The following is a 21116-nucleotide window of genomic DNA, read 5'->3' as shown; positions in this document are numbered from 1 at the left end:
AGAGTAGTTTTAAAATGAATAATCTTTGACTCATTATTATCCTGAGTGTAGCTCACATAGGAAAGAAAGGAAAAAGCTTTTTTACTTCTATATTTGTCAATTTCAGAAATAATTGGTTCCAATCCATCAAAGGCAAAAAAAATTTTTTGAACAAATTATTTTAAAATCTCGATTTTATAGATTTAAAACATTTAACTGATATTCAAATTATTCTATCTTTTAAAGAGGTTCTCTTCAAATGACTCTTTGTCTTTTGATGTAGTTCTCTTTTGGAGGGTGTGCTTGTTTTCTGGTATCACAAGATATTTCAGGCTCATTTTTTATACTCTTTGGACAATTTTGTGTCCATAAATTTTTTTTTCTAGATTGGAATAGTGTTTGACAAGATTTGTAATTGTTGTATTTCTCCTCTTGGTGAGGGGATTTATGTAAAATTGAGGATCTAAATATAGGCTGTAGATGAATTGGAACCAATTATTGTAGAGAGATATGATCAAATTAGGCAAATCTCACATTTTATAGATAAAAAGGGATCAGTATTCTTTTGAGAAATGTGTGGACCTTCCTGGAAACAGGAGGAATTGATATGTGGAAGTCTGAATTTCTCCTGGAATGTTGACTTTGTGTTGTTCCTTAAGTTATTAATATAAATTGTGAACTTGGCTTTACTGTGAAAAGTTGATGTGATATGGAAAACAAGTTTTTTATGTATTTTCTCCAGGACAAAACTGCAGATTTAGCTCTTCAGGAAGTAAATCCCCTAGTTGTTGACTTCTTCCTACCTACACTATGTTGATAATTAGAAATAATAGTAAAAATTTTCTAAGTCATATAATGCTATAATCATTAGTAAGTAGTAAAATAGTCTTATATTTAGGAAGTGAGATCAGTCTGTAATAGAGAACTAATTTCAAACGTCTCATTAGTAGGTGAACATTTTAATCTCTATGGGATCAGAGCCAATAACAAAAAGTAATATAATAGAAGGCCAAAGGGAAAAGAAAGGCAATAAAACTGTTGACCAGGAGACAATAGGAAGAAATATCACAACCCACAACCCCATAGACATTATTGGCTCTTTCACTCCCATAGATTCATAGAGATTCATCTCATGGAAACGTGTACAACCCTTCCAGAATGTTAATATCAAATGATAGACAATTGTATATGACTAAGTCATTTTTTACTCTTTTGTAAGAGTAAGAAATGTTGTGATGTCTTTAGATTTCACTTAATTCAGAGATATTAAAGACATTAACTTTAGTCTTATCCCAAAGAAAACAGCAGAGAGGATTCAAAGAAAGTGATATTATTATTTTTATTTAAAGAGAGAGAGAGAGAATTTTTTAATATTTATTTTTTAGTTTTTGGTGGACACAACATCTTTATTTTATTTTTATGTGGTGCTGAGGATCGAATCCAGAGCCCCACGCATGCCAGGCGAGTGTGCTACTGCTTGAGCCACATCCCCAACCCCAAGAAAGTGATATTATTTTCCCTTCCTTTTGGGCAGAACAATAGCATTTAAGTAATGAGTTTTTTTTTTTTTTCCCTAATGTGAAGCAGACACATGTAGATATTGATAAAGATCAGAGCCATAGCACATTTTTGAGGCATCAGCTTCTCCTTAGTTTTACAAATAAATCAGTCTTAACAAATGTATACACTGGCAATGTGGCAGCCCAGTTCTGAGTTATTCACGTATTTTCATCAGTCATCATTTTCCTTTGCCTTCCCAGGCTTATCCACACTGCAAGCTGTGCTGGATTCTGCTGCTGAAAAGAAATGGCAAGTGACTGCTATCAACGTGGGGAACATCAACAATGACAAGAAAGATGAGACCTACCGATCACTCTTTCAAGATCTGGAGTTAAAAAAAGAACGGCGTGTAATCCTCGACTGCGAACGGGATAAAGTGAACGATATTGTAGACCAGGTTTGCTCCTCTCTGTTGTCTAATGGCACCAAATATAGAATATGCATGCAACCTCAGCGTTTGCAAAGAGCATTTGTGCTAGGTTCTTGAACAGCGGTTTTCACTTTATGGTTTATGTAGGATGTAGCAAAAATCATCAATTAAATTATATCTGGCTTCAGTTAACAATAACAGATGGTTGTCAATAATGCAGATGGATCATATTAATCACTAAATAAATTCAATGTATATTTCCAGAGTTGTGTTTTACATGATAAGTATTGCCTTAAACCTTGATATTTTGAGTTAGAAAATCTGAATTCCATTCTGTTAAAAGTTTTTAGGGATCAAGAAATAGATATGTTTTAAAGTCAAAATAAGTCTGAATTCTAGAGTAAAAGCAAGTGAATATTTTGGAGACACGTGGATTATTTCAAATATTAGAGTACAGGATGGTGTAATCTCAGTACTAAGTCCATATTATTCTCTAACTGGATCTATAGCTCTAGAAAGAGTGTACATTTATTTTTGTAAGAAGTAATTTTGTCTCTATATTAGGGGATTTGTGTCACTATAAAAAAACTGTAATCTCTGAAGTTAAAATATGAAGGAAAGGCATTCAAAGGTGTTCACTACTTGAGAAGTAAATTACAAGTATCCATTTGGACTGTTTGAAAGAATCACAAGATAACAGAGATAGGATATTTTTATCTGTCCTTACCATATTACGCTGCTTCTATTTAAGATCTTTAAGAATAGGACAACAATCAGTGATATTCTAATGATGAAAAATAATATCCATCATGTTTTAAAGACAAGATAAAAGACCAGGGATGTATTATGATTTATTGATAAAAATTTCCTTGGATGGTTATCTGTGTCTTGTCCTAGTGCGCTCTCTCTCTCTCTGTCTTTCTCTCTCTTTCACATACACACACACACACACACACACACAAGCACACATGTGTGTTCCTTGGAAGTATGTATGATTGGAAAGAAAATTCACAGTTGAGAACATCTTTCTTGGCCCATCTAGTTATATTTATTAATTCATTCAATGGAAAACATTTTACAACCATACATGTTGATGAAGCCCTAACTGATTTATAATACAGACCTTAAAACATAAAATATGAAACCATCATGAAATATTGAATAACTAAATAAAACTAACTCATTTATGAGAAAGAACTAAATGTTGTACCCCAGAAAGATGAGTAACTTCAATTAAAAAATCTTAATTCTAGTCTCAGGAGATGAAGTTAGGATTGTTTTTAACCTAAAGGTCTCTTGTTCAATGTGAACCTCAAAATCTCATTTGAATTTCAGAGGAGGTTCTCATTAAAACTGAATTTTAAAAATATTCATTAGCCTGGTTAAACAAGTTTAATTATTCCTGACTCATCATAATAAATGTTGGTGAAAGCATATATAGAAATATTCAGAATCAGAAGAGTGAAACTGCAAAAGAAAGTGGGACCATATGAAAAACTATGTTTTGAAGTAAATATACGATTACTGGTATTGACATCAATTCAAAATGCAGAGTGTTTTGCATGTATATGTATTAATGTTTAATGTATTAAGTAAGTGCATATACTTGGTGGTATCATTCAAGAAACATTTATTGAGGACATTGTCTGTCCAGAGTGAAGGATCCTAAGAAAGACAAGCTAGAATGGCATCTGTCCCCTATGAATATTATTTATAGGGGAAGAAAAAATGTACCCCTACAACACTATAATATTACAAGTTATAATGAAAGTGGTTGTGTTCGCTTTCCATTGCTAGATTAAATACATCTCTGGGCACTGTATCTTATGCCTGTAGGCCCAGAGGCTTGGGAGGTTGAGACAGGAGGATTAAAAGTTTGAGACTAGCTTTAGCAAGTTAGCAAGGCACTAAGCAACTTAGTGAGACCCTGACTCTAAATAAAAAGGTCTGGGGATGTAGTTCAGTGAATAAAATGCTGCTGGATTAAATCACTGATACAACAAAACAAAACAAAACAAACAAACAACAACAACAAAACCCTGAGATTAATCAAAGAGAAAGGTTTATTTTGCCTAACAGTTTTCAATCTGTGGTTGGTTAACCCACTGCTTTCAGGTCGGTGGTGAGGTATAGTTCATCATGATGGTATGTCGTGGTATGCTCACCCCATGGTGACTATGAAACCAAAACAACAACAACAACAAAGAGAGAGAGAGAGAGAGAGAGAGAGAGAGAGAGAGAGAGAGAGAGAGAGAGAGAGAGAGAAGGAGACCAGACTTTCACAATCCCCATGGAGGGCATGCTGTCAATGACTTAAAGACCTTTCACCATGCCCATCTCTTGAAGGCTTCTGCTTATAATAATGCTAAGTGGAGGACCCAGACTTTAAGACACAGGCCTTTGGGGAAATTTAAAATCTAAATTAAAGCAGTGAGCAGAAGTCAAGGAACATGGAGGATGAAGTACCTATCTTTCCAGGGAAAGAATAATCTGTGAAGTGTTCACTTAGAAGGTAGCATTTGGCCGGATTGGATTCATCCATTTATTTATCAAATAGATATCTCTGTTGGCTAATGTTTGTCAGACAAGCACTGCGGTGTGTCCAAAATAGCAGTGGAAAACAAAATAGGCCAGCTCCACTGAGATAAATTAATACTGAATCAGAAATTAATATAGAATTATACCAATGGAATATACTACAAATGAAAAGAACAGAACGTTCTGAGAAAAAAAATTTAGATTTGGATATTCATCAAGGAGTAGAGTTGACTAGGCAAAAAGTAAGGATAAAGTACATTTTAAGAAAGGGAAATGCTATTTATTCATTCAACTAGCAGGTAAAAAAGAACAGAAATGAGATGAAGCCCTTTATCTTCACGATAGTTTGAAGTTAGCAGTAGAATTAAACTGTATTCAATAATGTATATTACTATCATTTATTGAGACTTTGAAGACATTTATAGCTGTGATTAGGTAGCAAAGGATCTAGTCATCAAAAAATTTAGAAATTAACACAAATTTCTATTGTTGGTATAACATTACGCGTTATTATAAAGGAAAGTTACAAAAATCAGTATGGTCAGCACTAATTTTTATATAGACATGAACTAGTGAATTTTCATGTCCCCTTTTCTTCTCACAATGTACACTAAACTCAAGTAAGGAGGCTGGGATCACTGTTTTACTGTTTATCTCAATTCTCAGAAGGAAGACATAGATGCTTTAGAAAGTAGAATGTACAGTAAACAAAGCCAACAGATGTCCTTAAGATATGTGAAGGACACAATCATCTTAATTAAACTGATGTCAGTTCACATATTTTTCATTCAGGACATCTTTTCTTCAAAATTCTCTCTTCAACATGGAGGGTTCAGTTTCTTGTGAAAGGCAACTGAGTTATGTTGCCTAAAAACGGGTTAGAAAACAATAAAATCTCTAACTTTCTTTTGAACAGCTAACACTTCCTATCCAAGTGGCATATGGTAGAATCCTTCCCAGGAGTTTTGTTGTTGGTGTGTAAGTGTGCTGCTTTGGAGCACCTGGCTTGGTCTGGGTTGATGGAAAGTCAGGGAATTCCTCTCCCAGCAGATGGGATGATTAGGCTGAGATCCACTGTGCATAGCCTGAAGTGATGGGAAAAAGACTTTTGTGTGCAAAAAAACTAAAAGATAGCCATGTAAGAATGTAGAATGGAGAAAGTAGGTTTGAAGAAGGTCACAAGATCTTTGGCATTTAAAGCACATTAAAAAATTATGCTTATTATGCTAAAACAACGGGAAACCACCAAATCGGTTTAATCAGGAAAGTGAGCTAATGGTTTGAATTCCTGTCTACAGCCTTGGCATTTCATACATTCCATTGGTGTGATCATTTTCTTACAAATAGAAATTTCATTTGAATGCGGATGACCTTGGATTTAGGGTAGCTTACTTTATGATTTTTCAGCTGTATAGTGGTATGAGAAAGCCATATGCATTCAGTAAAGTTCTACTTTGAATTTTGAATATTAGACTTTTCCTGGGCTAGCAGCATGCATGTGATATTCTCTGTGATGCTGGGGTGGCAATGAGGCAGACCTCTCAGTCTACCATGTCATCCCAAGTGACAACACCCCATACTCTAATGTTTGTTAAGTGTATTCTATGCATGCTTGACTTCAGATATCTTCATGTTACAGTGGATTTATCAGGACATAAGTCCATTGCAGGTTGAGGATTAACTGTGACTATGTACCAGTACAATGGCACAGACATTTCAAAGGTACCTACTCTCTTTATAACTGACATAGGTCAATGAAAACTAAAACTGATTCAATAATGTCCAAAACTATTGAGAGTGTTATTACCAGGGTGACCACTTCTTCCATGATATGCTTGACAACTGTAGAGAAAAAAAAATTAGTTTTTCTGATACTTGGCTGTCTAAACCTAGAAATAATGTCCATTTGAACTAAGCTGTCAACATTTCAAGATCCTTAGGATAGCAGTATTATTTTATATACTCATGAAGAAATTTTTTTATTTGTTCACTAATATTCTTAAATTTATGTCATTCTAGAAACTTTATTTGTATTTATATTTGAATGTAGATCTGTGAACATAAAATCTCAGGTGTCAGTTTCAAGTGTTTAATCTTTTACTAAAATAACAAGGATGTAACTTTTGTAGGAATGAAATTATGACTCATGAATTAAATATATTTTGATTTTATGTATCTTTAAACTTCTTAAGGACTTTGTGTGCTTATTTTTTTATTGACAAAAACGGGATAGTTATTATGGTTCAGTGATTGACTTTGTGAAAGATAACAGTTATTAAGCACTAAAATTTATTATTACTGCTTTCTAAGAGGAATAGTGTCTAGATTTGATGATTATATTTTATCATATATTACTTGATGATTTATTATAAATATTATTTAAAAAACCATAGCAGATAAAATTTCATTTTTTTCCTAAATTAGATCATAATATCAGTAGCTTACATTTATATCATTTGCTTTTATTAAATAATTGTCTCTTTACCTTTATTAGGTTATTACCATTGGGAAACATGTTAAAGGGTACCACTACATCATTGCAAATCTGGTAGGTGACTTAACTGGTACTTATTATTATTAGATATGCTTATTAATAAAAACTTAGAGCAATCATCATTTATTAGTGGTATTTTAAAAATATAGTTTGTTTATATTTGATAGATTATAAATGACAATATATTTCCTATTTGTTATATTTTAGATTTACTTCCCAATTTCCATTCCCAGTCAATCTCCCATTATTACAAACTATGTAACAAGCTATAGAAATATGCCAAGCACAGTGGTACACACCTGTAATCCCAGAGGCTCAGGAGGCTGAGGCAGGAGAATCAGGACTTCAAAGCCAGCTTCAGAAAGAGTGGGATGCTAAGCAACTCAGTGAGACCCTGTCTCTAAATAAAATACAAAACAGGGCTGGGGATGTGGCTTGGGGTAAGTTCCCTTGAGTTCAAACCTCCCTACAACCCACAAAGCAACCACAAAAATAGCTATGTATAACTGCCTGGTGTGGTGATACAGACTTATAATCCCAGCAACTCAAGAGGCTAAAACAGGAGGATTGCAACTTCAAAACCAGCCACAGTAGTTTAGTGAAGGTCTAAGCAAGTTACTAAGACCCTGTCTCAAAATTAAAAAATAAAAAGGACTGGGGATGGCTCAGTGATTAAGTGCCTGGGTTCAGTTCCTAGTACCCCACCCCCCAAAAAAAATCTACAGAACAATATTTGACTTAATAAAATATATCTATATGGGAAGCTAATTTCAATTCAGGGGGAAATTTTTATAAATATATAAATTAATTGTCCAGGTGTTCCTTATTTTTCACTGTCAAATTAAAATTTACACTGAAATGACTGCGTGATTAATTGTATTTCCTTCTCAAGTATAATCAATTAATTTGGAATTATAAAATCTTTTTTTTCACAAAGGTTTTAGATCAGTAGTGAAATAAGCTTTGGCCTTTATTATTGTAAAATTTTATGATCTTTAATTGTATATGATCCTTTGTAATTAAGAACTACTCCCTGCATGCTCATGTATAATGTCCTCAGGAATCAAAGAAAAAGAAGGAAAGAGAATGAAAGCTTGTCTAAATAGCATGGTAGGAGTCTGGTAGAGTTTTTTTTTTTTTTTTTTTTTAATACAAATGTAGATTTATTTTATAGTTTCTGAAGTTCTGGATTGTATATCACAAGACATCATTTTGACTTGTGACAAGAAGAGGGAAAAAAAAACCAAAATTTATCAGCTTACCATAAATACTGTTTTCACTGAAGGTTGTATCAATGACTTAGGAATAATAAATTTCTAATCAACATGCTATTGGGAGAAGTTGGTTTGTTCAAGATGAGATTTGCTTAGTGATGAGATGACGGTCCAGTCATAAAAATTCTCTGTGCCAGATGGGGTGGCACAGGTCTGTAATTCCAGCAATTTGGGAGGCTGAAGTAGGAGGACTGCAAGTTAGAGGGCAACCTCAGCAATTTAACAAGGCTCTATGCAACTTAGTGAGACCCTGTCTCAAAACAAAAGGTAAAATGGGCTGGGAATGTGACTCAGTGGTAAAACACCCCTGGGATCAATCCCTAGTTACCCACCCCACCCCCACATACACACAAAAAAATTATCTAGGCTTTTTCCTTATAGTGTACTAAGGAGATCCTAAAGTACTTCCTATAAAAAAGTAAGAGTTAAAATAAATGAAATTCTGTAATAAGGCTCTTCAGAGCCACATTCAGGCAGAGAACAGCCTGGACAGCCAGTCCCTGTGTGAATCCTGCCATTTGATGAACAACACAGAGCCACATCGAAAGCTGTGATCTTTAAAAATGTCCAGATGGAGAAGATTATACTGGAACATTCAGAAATAATGACAGAAGGCGGCTCATCAATTTGAAAGTTGGTATCTGATGCTATGGAAAAGGAAATAAGTATTTGAATGTTGAATGACCAAAGTTAAAAAAAAAAAAAAAAAAAACACAAAGCTGCTATCATGCTTCTATGGAGAAATCTACCTAATACTTGATCTGAATTCAAGTTTTGCTTTTCCTTTTTTGAACACTTGATTTCCTCACCACCTGGAACTTCTAGTGAATCGTAATTTCAAAAGTCTGTATCATGCTGTCATTTCTGAGAATTTAGGGCATCCTCAGAAATTCCACTGACATTTAAAATTAAAGAATGCCATCCAAAGGTGAATGGCTTTAATCCAAATTCTTGATTGAGAATGTCCTTTTTCCCCCAGCCAGTGTCTGGAGAATGTCTGCAGAGTGTTAGAGGAATTGGTTATAAAAGATAAAGACAAAGCAAAACAAAACAAAAAAATCTTCAAAAACTTCAGATATCATTATTGATGAATTTCTTCAGCAATTGCTGAATCCTTGATTAGGCTTCTGAAACAGAGTCTGAGAATAAATTCCTGAAAGAGCAATTGAAAGGCTAGCTAGTACATAAAGTGCACATAAGGGCATCCTGTTTTCCTTTCCTCATCCCTTCTGCTGTCATGGATTTAACTTAATTATTTTAAAAATAATGTCTCTACAATTCAGATTGTGCCTTGGCTTCTCTGCTCTCATTCATTATCTCCTTTTCCTTCTGCTCCTCATAAATTGAAAAGTTTTGGACAGGAAAGAAGAAAACTTAGGGAAATGCAGATCCTCACTAAAGCCAGCTTAAAATCTTACCCATATTTGCAACTGAATTTATTGTTCGTAGTAAAATTACAGTAAAACAACAGTAAAAGGATAAAAATGTTTGAAAACCTAATGAAAAGGAAGGAGAAAATAGGAAAGAAAATACCAATTATGCCAGAAGTCAACAAAATTTTTTAGGACATCGAGCAGATGAAGGATGAATATGTGGGATAGCTAACAGAAGGAAGATAAAACTTAAAAAAAAAAAAAGTGCAGAGTGAGATAGCTAAAAAGAGGCAGCATTTACTGGCTTATAAAGCCCAACAAGGGTATTCATATGCACATTATTGAGGAAGCGCTTTCAGGAGCAATGTGTAAGTGAGTGAAGGAGGCAAGGCAGAGAAGGAAAGAGAGCTAAATACGAATGTGGTTAAGGTTAGGTTTAGGCTCTGTCTGAGCCCAGATCCCCTAGGACTTTCTGTTGCATAAATTGTATCACCTTCTTCCAACAGGAGACAAGGCAGAGACAGGGGCCTTTCTACCAGATTCCAGTTAGTTTTCGCCTTGACCAAGGAGGGAGTGGTTTCCATTCCAAGGCCAATTTATCTGAGAAAAGTTATGTATTTCGTGAACCATTGGCCAAAGCAGTAAAGGCCCACAGAGGAAGGGCATCACAGTTCCACCTCTGAGGTGGATTCCAGGAAACCAGGAATTATTAGGAACACCTGGGACAAAGTATTTGATTCAAAGTCCCTTGCAGGAATGATTGGACACCCCAAGTACTCATTCCACCCAATCCAAATAAACAAGTATCCACAAGCCTTGGTCCCTAAACCCCCACTTCTCTCTTGTTAATATACTTTGTAGAAAATATGAATTGGAGGAATTTGTGAGACTCAAGAGGCATGTGTTAAAAACACAAGACAACTAAATGAAAGTCTACAAGTGGAATTCTGAACCTCACGTCCCTCATCTGCCATCTGTCTCTAGAATTTGGTCACATATCTACACTTATGTGGAGAGTGGATGATCTGAAGAAACCAAATGGAGCAGATATAGGCAGGACACACTTCTGTCCACCCCACCCAATAATCTATCTTATAGCAAAGCATACTTGCTAATGAGCCTCACTCACATATATAAAAATTCCAAGAAACGTTCCAGGGTCTTAATCTGAAATAATCAAGCATGACTAGTCATTTGAGAAAAAAAAAAATTTTTTTTGCCATGAAGGATGCAATACAAACACAGGTGACATAGGAAAAATGTTCAAAATCAGAGTTAATATCTACTGCAAAATAAAGGAAAATACTTTTAACCCATAAAAAATAAAATGAAGAATAAAATCATTGGAAAGCTAATTTGTTTTATTTCTTACAATAGAAAATTAAATTACATTAATTGTAAAATAAAATTGAGAAAAACTTCTAGATTATATGACGAAAGGACAATAAGATATAAAATGGGAAAAAAGAAAACCTGAAAGAAACTTAGACATTTAATTTAAGGGTTACAATATTTTAATAATTGACTTTGTAGAAATAGAGAAGAGTAAAAATAGGGGCAGGGAATTATTAAAGAATTGTTTGAAAAATGTAGAAATGACACAAATCTCACCACTGAATAAATAATACAATAATAGAAGAAAGGATGAAAATGAGAATATCATCATGGAATTTCAGAGATTAAGAGATTTTAGAAGTTTGGGGCAGTAACAGGGAAGTAGATAGGAGCGAGAAGCAGGTCACATGCAAAAAAGAATTAGAAATGACTTTTTTGAGAGCAACAATGGAAAATGAAAGTCAACGGAATGATACATTTAAGTCATAGAGTGTTCAACTCAAAATCCTATTTTGAGCCAAAGTGCTAATCAAGTGTCAGGGTAAAATCATTTCAAATATAAAATGTCTCAAAAACTTTACTTCCAATGTGTTTTAGGAAACTATGAAGGAATCTAGTAGAAAGAAAGAATAAAGGAAAAAGGAAATATGACCCAGGAAATGAGATTTACTATAAAAAAAGAAGTGAAGGAACACATTAGGGTAGTAATAGCTGTAAAGTAGAAGGAAAGAGGAACCAATTCAGCTTGCAGCAGTAAGGAGGAGTCCTAGAAATTAAATATTTAGGATTACACTGAAATAGATTTCCTGATGTTTGAATATTTCTTTTGTAAAGAAGCCTTTCTTATATGTATATGAAATGTTTTCATGAAGCAACTGAAAAAACATAAGGTTAGGCATATAGAGATCTCTAGTAGTGAAGAGACGGTGATTAACATTCAGGTGAAATAATGCTCAAGGAAAAAAATGCAATCCTAGTACCTTATTTGACTTTGCTACTAATAACAGAGTTAAAAATATGTAAACAGAAAACATTGATCAAAATGGGTGAAGAGAGAAATGGTTTGGTTACATAACTGGGTTATATACTCATTTAGCATAAATAAAAACTCAACAAAAATATCTAAAATTAAGAAATTAAGAAAGAACAGTGAAAGTGTGTAATTAAAACAACAACAACAACAACAAAAAAACAGGTAAATTAGTGAAAATGAAATCATTGAAATTGAAGGCTTTGAAGCAGCTTAACTGGACCATGGGTGGGGTTGAACAGAGAATCTCTGATTTTTGTTATGTATGTTTTAGTGTAACTCTCTATATATGTATATATTTTCATATCAACAACAATGAAAATATTATATTTTTTTCAGTATGAGGACCCACACTTAATTCATGGCACTCTTAATCATTATGCACAATAATGAATCATTTTAAATAAGAAAATATTTTAAAATATGAATATTTTATAATTATAAAATGTGATATATTTATAATTGTGACATATTGAAATTGTGATTTTTATTTTTGATAATCAATTTGAGTCAAAATTCACGACAGCACAATATTTGAAATCAATGAAAATACCACATGATAGTTTTAGTAGTGAATGAATTCATTCTAATAATGTAATAGACATTGATCTTATAAAATTTAATATGTTCTATAAAATTAGTTTCAGGCTTAATTTGAAATTGTGTATTTTCAATTAAGCAATTGAGAACACTGACTGGGCATGTACCTTCCATTCTCATTTTAAAGATGTTTATCCCAGGCCAGGGAATGATCAATTTAAATAGGAATGACTTGACCACAAGGTTGCAGTCTTGAACTAGATTAATGTTAGTGTCTGTAACCACATGGCAGTGTTCTGTTTAGATTCAATAAATAAAGCTCATTCCTTATTAATTGATGGTCTCTCAATAAAATGGAGAACTTTTATACAAGGACTCTTCAGTACTTTATGAGACAGCCAATCATTAAGCATGGATTGATTATAAGGACCCACTGTGATACCTACATGATGTTAGGCGCTGGTGAGGAACTTTGACTGATAAATGCGTAAAAATATTTTTGGAGACTTTTTATCTCTCATATGTTCTTTAAAATATGTAAAGCCACAATGTGTAGAATTATTTGGGGAATGTTAAGTTCTACTTGAATGACATACAAATATTTTATGTCTAGGGATTTACTGATGGAGACCTACTAAAAATTCAGTTTGGAGGCGCAAATGTCTCTGGCTTTCAGATAGTGGATTATGATGATTCCTTGGTGTCTAAATTTATAGAAAGATGGTCAACACTGGAAGAAAAAGAATATCCTGGAGCACATACAACCACAATTAAGGTTTGCTTTTCATTTCTGTTTTTATTTTATTTTTTTTCATATAAGGGTAATGATGGAGTGTGGAAAATACAGGAAGGAATAGAGAGCCCAGATCAAATTTTGGTAAACATAATTTATTATAGACTGCTAAATACAGTTTTTACATTATGTTTAAGTTAGAAACAATTTCGTTTTCTTCCTGTTTGCAATTACCTGCATTCATTTATTTATCCATTTGGCTTTTTTATATTGAGTGGATTCTGTACCGGCACTTGGGTGACTTAAACAAACAAACAAAAAAAGAAATAAAATAAAGAGTCCTGTTTTTACTCACAGTTTAATGGAGGAAGGGCAATAGCCCTGAGAGAATAATGCCAGGGAGAAAGGGGACAGCAAACTGAAAGACACAGCAGGTGTCTTTCCTTGAATTAGATGCTCTGGGAAGGCCTTAGCTGAGGAGGAGGGAATTTTTAACATAAGACCTGAAGAATAAAAGGCAATTGGCTGTGACTTAGAAAATTTTGTTTGCAAGTAAATTAAAGAATAATAGGTGTCAATTTTCCCTTATTTATACAAAACTCCCTGGGAATCCTTTGGTCAATAAGCATATGGCCACATACAAAAAGAGTATTTATGTGTTTTGTGTGTGTGTGTGTGTGTGTATGTGTGTACAAAATAACTGCTGATGAATAGCCTAGACTTTGGCACCCTTTAGAAAGCAGACAAAAACCTCAATTACTTTAATAATGAAAAAATAAATATAATGCTTTATGCAATCAAACAAGTACTTCAGGAGTACTAGATGTCATTTGCTGCTGTGATATATGACCTATACAGATTCTGCTTTGCTCTCCATGGGTTTGGACACACTGAGGCCTTCACTTATTTATTTGATCAATTTTATGTGTATCGACACATATGCATGTGTTTACCTTCAAATGTTCTATGTTTCTGCTGTTGGAAGTAAGGTTTTTTGATTTTGTTTTTGTTTTCCTTTTTTTGTTGACCTTATTGAGAGCAGAGTTAAGTCTTGGCCAAGAGTGGATTGAGAAGTGAATGGACTGAAGGAAACATGCTGTTGACTTTCTAGAGATTTGTGACCATGACAGGCAAAGGGTGCAAAGTCTTTTCAAATGTGTAATGATTTTGTTTGTGTTTTATAAAGTGAGTTTTATATGAACCAGTTCTGGAAGTGCTATTTTAGTTGCTGTCCCCAGTCAACCTGATTATACATCATGGAGAGGGTATTTGACTATAAATTTTCTGGCTGTGAAACTGGTCCCAGATAAAGATTAGAAACTTTGATGTTCTCTATTTTGGGGTGTATAATTTAATCTTTTTAATTTTAAGTCAATTTCAGAGAAACATCCCATAGGATGTTAAAAAATAACTCTCAGTTAATTTTTTGAAGTAGATATCTTCCTGTTTGGTGGCCTTGACCGAGATTTAGCATTTAGGCTATTTACATGTGGTTTTCTAGGGATCTGCATGTAACAAAGCTGTTGAGAATGCGAATGGACACCTGGACCCTCAGTTAATGTGAGGTGTGTCTACCTCTGTGTCCAACAGAAGTGTAACTGCCCATCCCTTTACAATGGAACTTCAGGCTTCTGTCCATCAAGACAGGATACAATTTAAGTTCTCTGAAGAAGAGCACATGTGACGTGAACACTCCATTGGTCATTGTATTGTCCCCTTGTTGTTGCTGTGAAAAGTTTGAAAGAACATGAGATTTTACTTTTTCTCCTAGAAGTCATATCATTACTCAGGTTCATGTGTATTGCATCAAAATGTGTGGTATATTCAGGGCGCAAGAGCTCTTTGGCAATACATTCTGTTACCATATTTGCCAAAAGCCAATGCCAGATATCCCTCTGCAGGGAGCATACATGAAGACCTCCTTTTCTCACTTCCTGTGTAGCATTTTTCTTCCATAATGCATCCTTTTGGTGACTTCTAACAATTTTCAGAGATCATGATGGCCTTTCATTGTGCAATGTTGCAAAGAACATAGGTATATGAGTTGAAAAGGCTCTGAATCACTATTTGACCTTGGGTCCAGTTTTCTCATCTGTTCCATGCAGTCATAACTGTTAATTCCTAGGTTGCTGTGAAGATTAGGCCTAACTTTAAAAATAAAAAATGAAGCATAACATTAGAAGCATAGATACTAATACCTAAATATCTTTTCCCACTCCTGTCCTAAATGAAGGAACACCAGCCAATTGCAAAGTTATATTTCAGTTTTAACATGTTGTAATCCCTCTACTTCTACCTCAAAGGTATATTTTATAAGGTCTTTGAAACTTTAGAAAAATGACTGAAAATCTGTGGATAAAATGCATCTGTAGGTGGGAGTTCATCCTAACAGACACAGATTGCTCATGTACTAGAGAGCCAGGAATGGAATATAAAAATAGAAATGAAAAATGTATGAATCTTGCCCTTGAGAATCTACAGTCTTATGGAGGAGACAAACATGCAACTGTAATAGAGAATGATGCATGTAAAATGTGCCAGTTCTTTGCAGATGATTAGGACAGTCTGTGAGAGGGAAATTAGGGAAGAACTTCCGTAGGAGGGACACCAGAGCAGCATGGTTTATCAGGAAAATAAGTATGGGAGGGTTTTTTAAAGAGCAGCAGTACAGAGACTGGAAATGGTGAAACAGCATGACAGATTCAAGGAACTAGACAATTTTTTGCAATTGCAAGAACTTAAATATTTGGAACTGGTGAAAGGGACATGTTTGGGGAGTTGTCAGAGGTAAGGCTATTCAAGTGCCAACAGATGTAACAGGTAGCAGTTAAAAGCTCTAATAGTTCCTCCTTATCCATGATGGGTAAGTTCCAAGACTCCAAGTGAATAGCTAAGACCACGGATGGCCTCAAGCTCTAGATATATTTTGATTTTTCATATACATACATAACTATGATAAAGTTTAATTTATACATTAGGCATAGCAAGACGGATTAACAACTATTATAAAATAGAACTATTATAACAATATACTATAATAAATGTTATTTATCGTCTCTCAAAATGTCTTATTACACTGTACTCCTTTATTTTTTTTTTCTTGTGATAATTTGAGATGATACAATGCTTACTTGATGGGGTGAACAGTAAGGTGAATAACACAGACCTTGTGACCTCAGTGTACAATTTTTTTTCTTTCTTAATGAGAACATTCACCTTTTCACTTAAAGAAAGCACTTGACAGCTCCTCTTCAGCATATCCAAATTGCCAGCATCACCACTCTAGCACTTTGAGGACATTACTAAGTAAAATAAGGGTTAACTGAACACAAGCACTGCCATACCACAAAGAGTACAAGTGACTAACAGGGTAGTGTATAAAGCGTGGATACGCTGGACAAAGGCATGATTCACATCGTGGATGAGAACAAATGAGAATGTGAGGTTACAGCATTCTACTCAGAATAGTATGTGATTTATAAGTTATGAATTATTTATTTCTGGAACTTACCATTTCATATTTTCAGACCATGGTTGACCTAGGATAACTGAAACCATGGAAATCAAAAGCATGGATGTGGGAAAACTACTTTTGAGATTTTCTCTATTTCCATAGGCAGAAGAAAGGAGCCAAAACTGGAAGGAGCTATATTGCATTCTCTAAATATAAACAGTGTATTCTCAATATATGATTCACTTAATGAGAGCAAGCAGAAATATCTATAATGAGATTATTTCCAATGAGATTACTTTGTTTGATGTTGTTTTTTGGGTCATTGACTATATCAGGTACATTTTCTGGTGATTTAAATCACATTTTATTACTCTACAATAAAAAACTAGTGCTATAGGCACAAAAACTTATAAAAATATTGTTCATTATATCAAATTCTTTCCATGGTTGGGCTTAGGAAATTAAATCAAGTGGGAATAATAAACAAATTATTGTTTTAAAGTTTTAGTCTTCCTCAAAAGATAATGCAACTTCCATAGTTTCCTAATGAAAATAAATTTCATTCAATAAATCAGTAAAATATTAAATGAGTTGAAATATTTAATATATTTTAATGACATCAAATATAAATTGCAACATTTAAAATTCTTTATTCTTACATAATATACCAAAAATAACTGGAATAATAGCACTGAGATTTTATTTTATTTTATTTTATTTTATTTTATTTTATTTTTTGTGGTGGTGAGCATGAAACCCAGAACCTCTTGCATGCTAGGAAAGCCCTGTAACCCTGAACTACATACACCTTAGCCTTGCACTGAGATTTTAAATCTGACTCTATCTTTCACTAATTTGCTAATAACTTGGGATGATATTCATTCATTCACTCATTCATTTATCCATTCAACACATATTTGTTGAATTTCTACTCTGCAACAGAACCTGTTCTAAGTGTTAAAGAAAAGACAAAATTCTGTTCTTCAAGGAGTTCACAGTCTTCAGAACCAAACTCAACGATTCCCTTGTAGAACTGATACAAACTGCCTTACTGATATCTTAAACAGACATGTTCAAACTCAACTTTGGATTTTCCACCAGATAGTTCCTCCTAGCCTCTGCAAATGATTTCTTCCAAGTCATTCCCATCTCAGTTGATGACAATTCCAACCTTCAGTTGTTACTTTTCAAACTTGAAAATGACCTTGACTTCCCTCTTTCCTTTGCAGCCCACATCCAATCTGTCAGAAAATCCTATTAGCACTGCCTCATTTCTTACCACCTCCTCCACAACCACTCTCAATGCAACTATCATCCTGTCTCTGCCAGGATGATCCCCAAAGTCTCATAAACTGATTTCTCTCTTCCTACACTTCTCTCCATCTTTGTCATCCTGGTGGTTCTGTTCCAAATCCTCCAATGTGTTTCTGTTTCACTTGATGTACAAGTCATCCTCGTGGCTTAGGAGACCCTAAATGCTCTGTCACTTTGTCTCATATGACTTCCTTTCTCAGCATGGTCCCTCTCACTCACAGTGTTCCAGCAGCATTGGCATGCTTGCTAATCCTTAAGTGTCCCAGGGTATTTTCCCATATCAGGGCTTTGGCACTGCTTATTCTGTCTTCTGGATCAATTTCCCCTTACATACCTGCATAACTGAGCCTCTTGCATTGATTATATCCTGGCTTCAATGAAGTCTTCTCAAGGAGTCAATAGACAGAGGGTCTCTATTTAAAACTGCAGTCTCTCCATCATCAGAAGTGCCATCACCCTTCCTCTGCTTCATCTCTCCAATCCCATTCTTACCTTGAAGTATATTTTATTGGTCATTAATTCATTTATTACATTATTGTCTGCCTCTGACTACTTGAAAGTAAGTGCAGTTTTATTGTTTGTTCATGGATATATCCCAAGCTCCTAAAATAAAGTCTAATACATAGTACCTATTCAATAAATACTTACCTAATGAACAGTAGAGGAAAAGAAAGTATCACCTATAATAAAGACAAAATTCTGGTTCTGGAGGTAAGAAAAGTCTTCTTGAAGGAAACAACATAGAGCTTAAGACCTAAAAGAGAAATGGAAATTACAGGCAAGTAGAAGGGACAGTGGCTCCAGAGAGAGGGAAATGGATATGAACATTTCCACAAGGCTAAAGGTTGAACAGAGGTGCTTTGAGGGACTGTTGAGAAATTGTACTTTAAAAATGTGTGGAATCCAGGGTTGGGGGTGTAGCTCAGTGGGAGAGAGCTTGCCTAGCATGTGTGGGGTCCCAGGTCTGACCATCCAGCACTGCAAAATAGTGCAGTGTCCAGACCTTGTGTGCCTTGGTGACATACTAAGAAATATTTTGCCTTATTCTGAGATCAACAGGGAATCTCCAGAAGAGACTGCTGATCTCAGTTTAGATACAGGAAGATTATTTTGGCTGCTGTGGTGACAAGAGATAGCAGGCAATACAGGTGCAGACCAATAACACAAACAATCTAGTCAAGAGACAACAATTGTCTGAATTGTGGTTGTGGTGTGGGGATGGCAAGCAATAGGTGAATTTGTTACATTCACCATTTCTCTTAATTTTCTTATTTATAAGTGAAAAAATGATGTCTTGCTGGTGTTAAGTGATATACCAGAATGTGACTTTGACATTTGTGTGGCACTTTAAATAATGCGACCATTCATTTTTGTAATATGCTGATATAAATTCCATTGAGAAATATTTATAGATCAAAAATAAGATTCTTATTGTAGCTAATTGACTCTGAGTCTTACAGGGTGGTTTGCAAGAGTAAGTACACCAGAGATACTTGTAGCAGTGAAGGATAATGAACTGTAAAATAAAAGCAATCATTCAGAAAATACAAATCACTGAGAAACTTTGTAGTTATCATTGCTATGAAATTCGATTGAAATTTCTGCCACAGCATTTGATGTGTCCATTCATTCAGCCATAGAAGAAAAGTAGTGAGTAATTTTACTTGATGATACGTAAAGTGACTGCAGAAATCTGACCTGATCCTTCACAGCATCTAGATCACCTGTGGGATGATGAAAGCAGGCATTTTTACCTTCCTTAGACACATAATGTCAAAAAAAAGGCAAATTATGAAAAATGATTTGTCCCTATCTAAAAATAATTTACAAGTATTTCCATTTCGAGATATATTTTTTGTGTTTTCCTCATTTCCAACAACTTGCACAATATGACTATTAATTCTATCTTCTCTCATAATAACCCTGGTTCTCCTTTGTGTCATTGATGTCTTGCTGGTGTTAAGTGATTCAATACCAGAATGTGACTTGACATTTGTGTGGCACTTTAAATAATGCCTTTCTCACAAGAATCTCATTTTACTCGGGAAAGGACCTAACACACATACTAACTTTCTTAATTGCTATCCTAAGAGACTTATTAGTCCAGTCTGAAAATAGTAAAATCTTTTTCAGTCCAGTAATTAGTGTCGTGCATTAAATAGTACCCTGGTGGCCTAATCGAATTAATTCTGCTTCGGAAGGGTTTAAACTGACCAAAACCCACAGCTGATTCTTTAGCATTTACCATTGCTAATATTAAAGTATTTGCCCACCAACAAACCAGAAGCTTGGCAGATTGAGTTCTTTATATTTCATAGTTTAAAAAAGTGTGCATGCGATTGAAATATCCTCATAAATTTGGAAAAAAAAATCGGTTTTGATAATATGTATTTTGTCAAAGTTAGTTGAAAGAATTTTATATATATTATACCATTAAATATGCATTATTGATGTTTTTAGTTATTATAATGCAGGATATCTGTGTTCAAATCTCATTTCTCTTACCAATATTTTGCCCCAAAGACTGGGTGGACTTTTCCTCTCAGAAGACCTAAGACGATGAAGGAGACTTTCATTCTTGGCCAACCATAGAAAGGGAAAGTAAACTTACAAATCAAATTCTCAATCCTTTGGGGCTTGGAAGGTTATAGATAAAGGGTTTTAAAAAATGCAGGAAAGGACTAGACATGCAGATGGAGTGAAAATGAAATTAGAGCTTGTTTGGCTTCACTCTGGCAGCCATCTTAGATTCAACCCGCTTTGGCCAATTCACCTGAGGAGAAACTTCTAGCCTTTAGGTATCCTGACCTCAAAGATAAGCAGGATGAGGATGGTGTAGAAATTCAGCTAGGTCTCCCATGAGGAACAAGATCAGGGCAGGTAACATTTCCACATTTCTATATCTGTAAAGAGAACAAGTGATGATTTCTAATATTTTCCCCAAATCTCTAAAATCATGATTATGTGAAAAACTAACCCGGGTCCTCAATAAAATGTTACTATTTCTCATTTTTTTTTTTTTTTGCTGAATCTCTGAAATCTCATGTGGTTCCCCTTCTGCTAAAGATTGTAGTGACTTGCATGTAGACATCTTTGATATCTAGGTGCCCAAACTGAAACCT

General features: G+C 34.4%; 1 protein-coding gene across 3 annotated transcripts in view; it reads left to right on the top strand.

Annotated features, from left to right (window-relative positions):
• The window catches only part of Gria2 (glutamate ionotropic receptor AMPA type subunit 2), a 152947-nt gene that overhangs the window by 89504 nt on the left and 42327 nt on the right, over window positions 1–21116 (top strand). For all 3 annotated transcript variants that reach the window (XM_058583885.1, XM_058583886.1, XM_058583884.1), the window contains exons 4-6: window positions 1740–1936; window positions 6942–6995; window positions 13107–13268. In XM_058583885.1, the coding sequence (XP_058439868.1) occupies window positions 1740–1936; window positions 6942–6995; window positions 13107–13268 (413 nt within the window). The remainder of the gene's footprint in view (window positions 1–1739; window positions 1937–6941; window positions 6996–13106; window positions 13269–21116) is intronic.

This window comes from Marmota monax, unplaced genomic scaffold (genome assembly GCF_021218885.2).
Source record: "Marmota monax isolate L192 unplaced genomic scaffold, Marmota_monax_Labrador192_F-V1.1 WCK01_AAM20220418_F8-fsc00002, whole genome shotgun sequence".
Classification (NCBI taxonomy): Eukaryota; Metazoa; Chordata; class Mammalia; order Rodentia; family Sciuridae; genus Marmota; species Marmota monax.
Note: the sequence above shows the minus strand (reverse complement) of the source record. Positions and strands in the feature narration are given on the sequence as shown.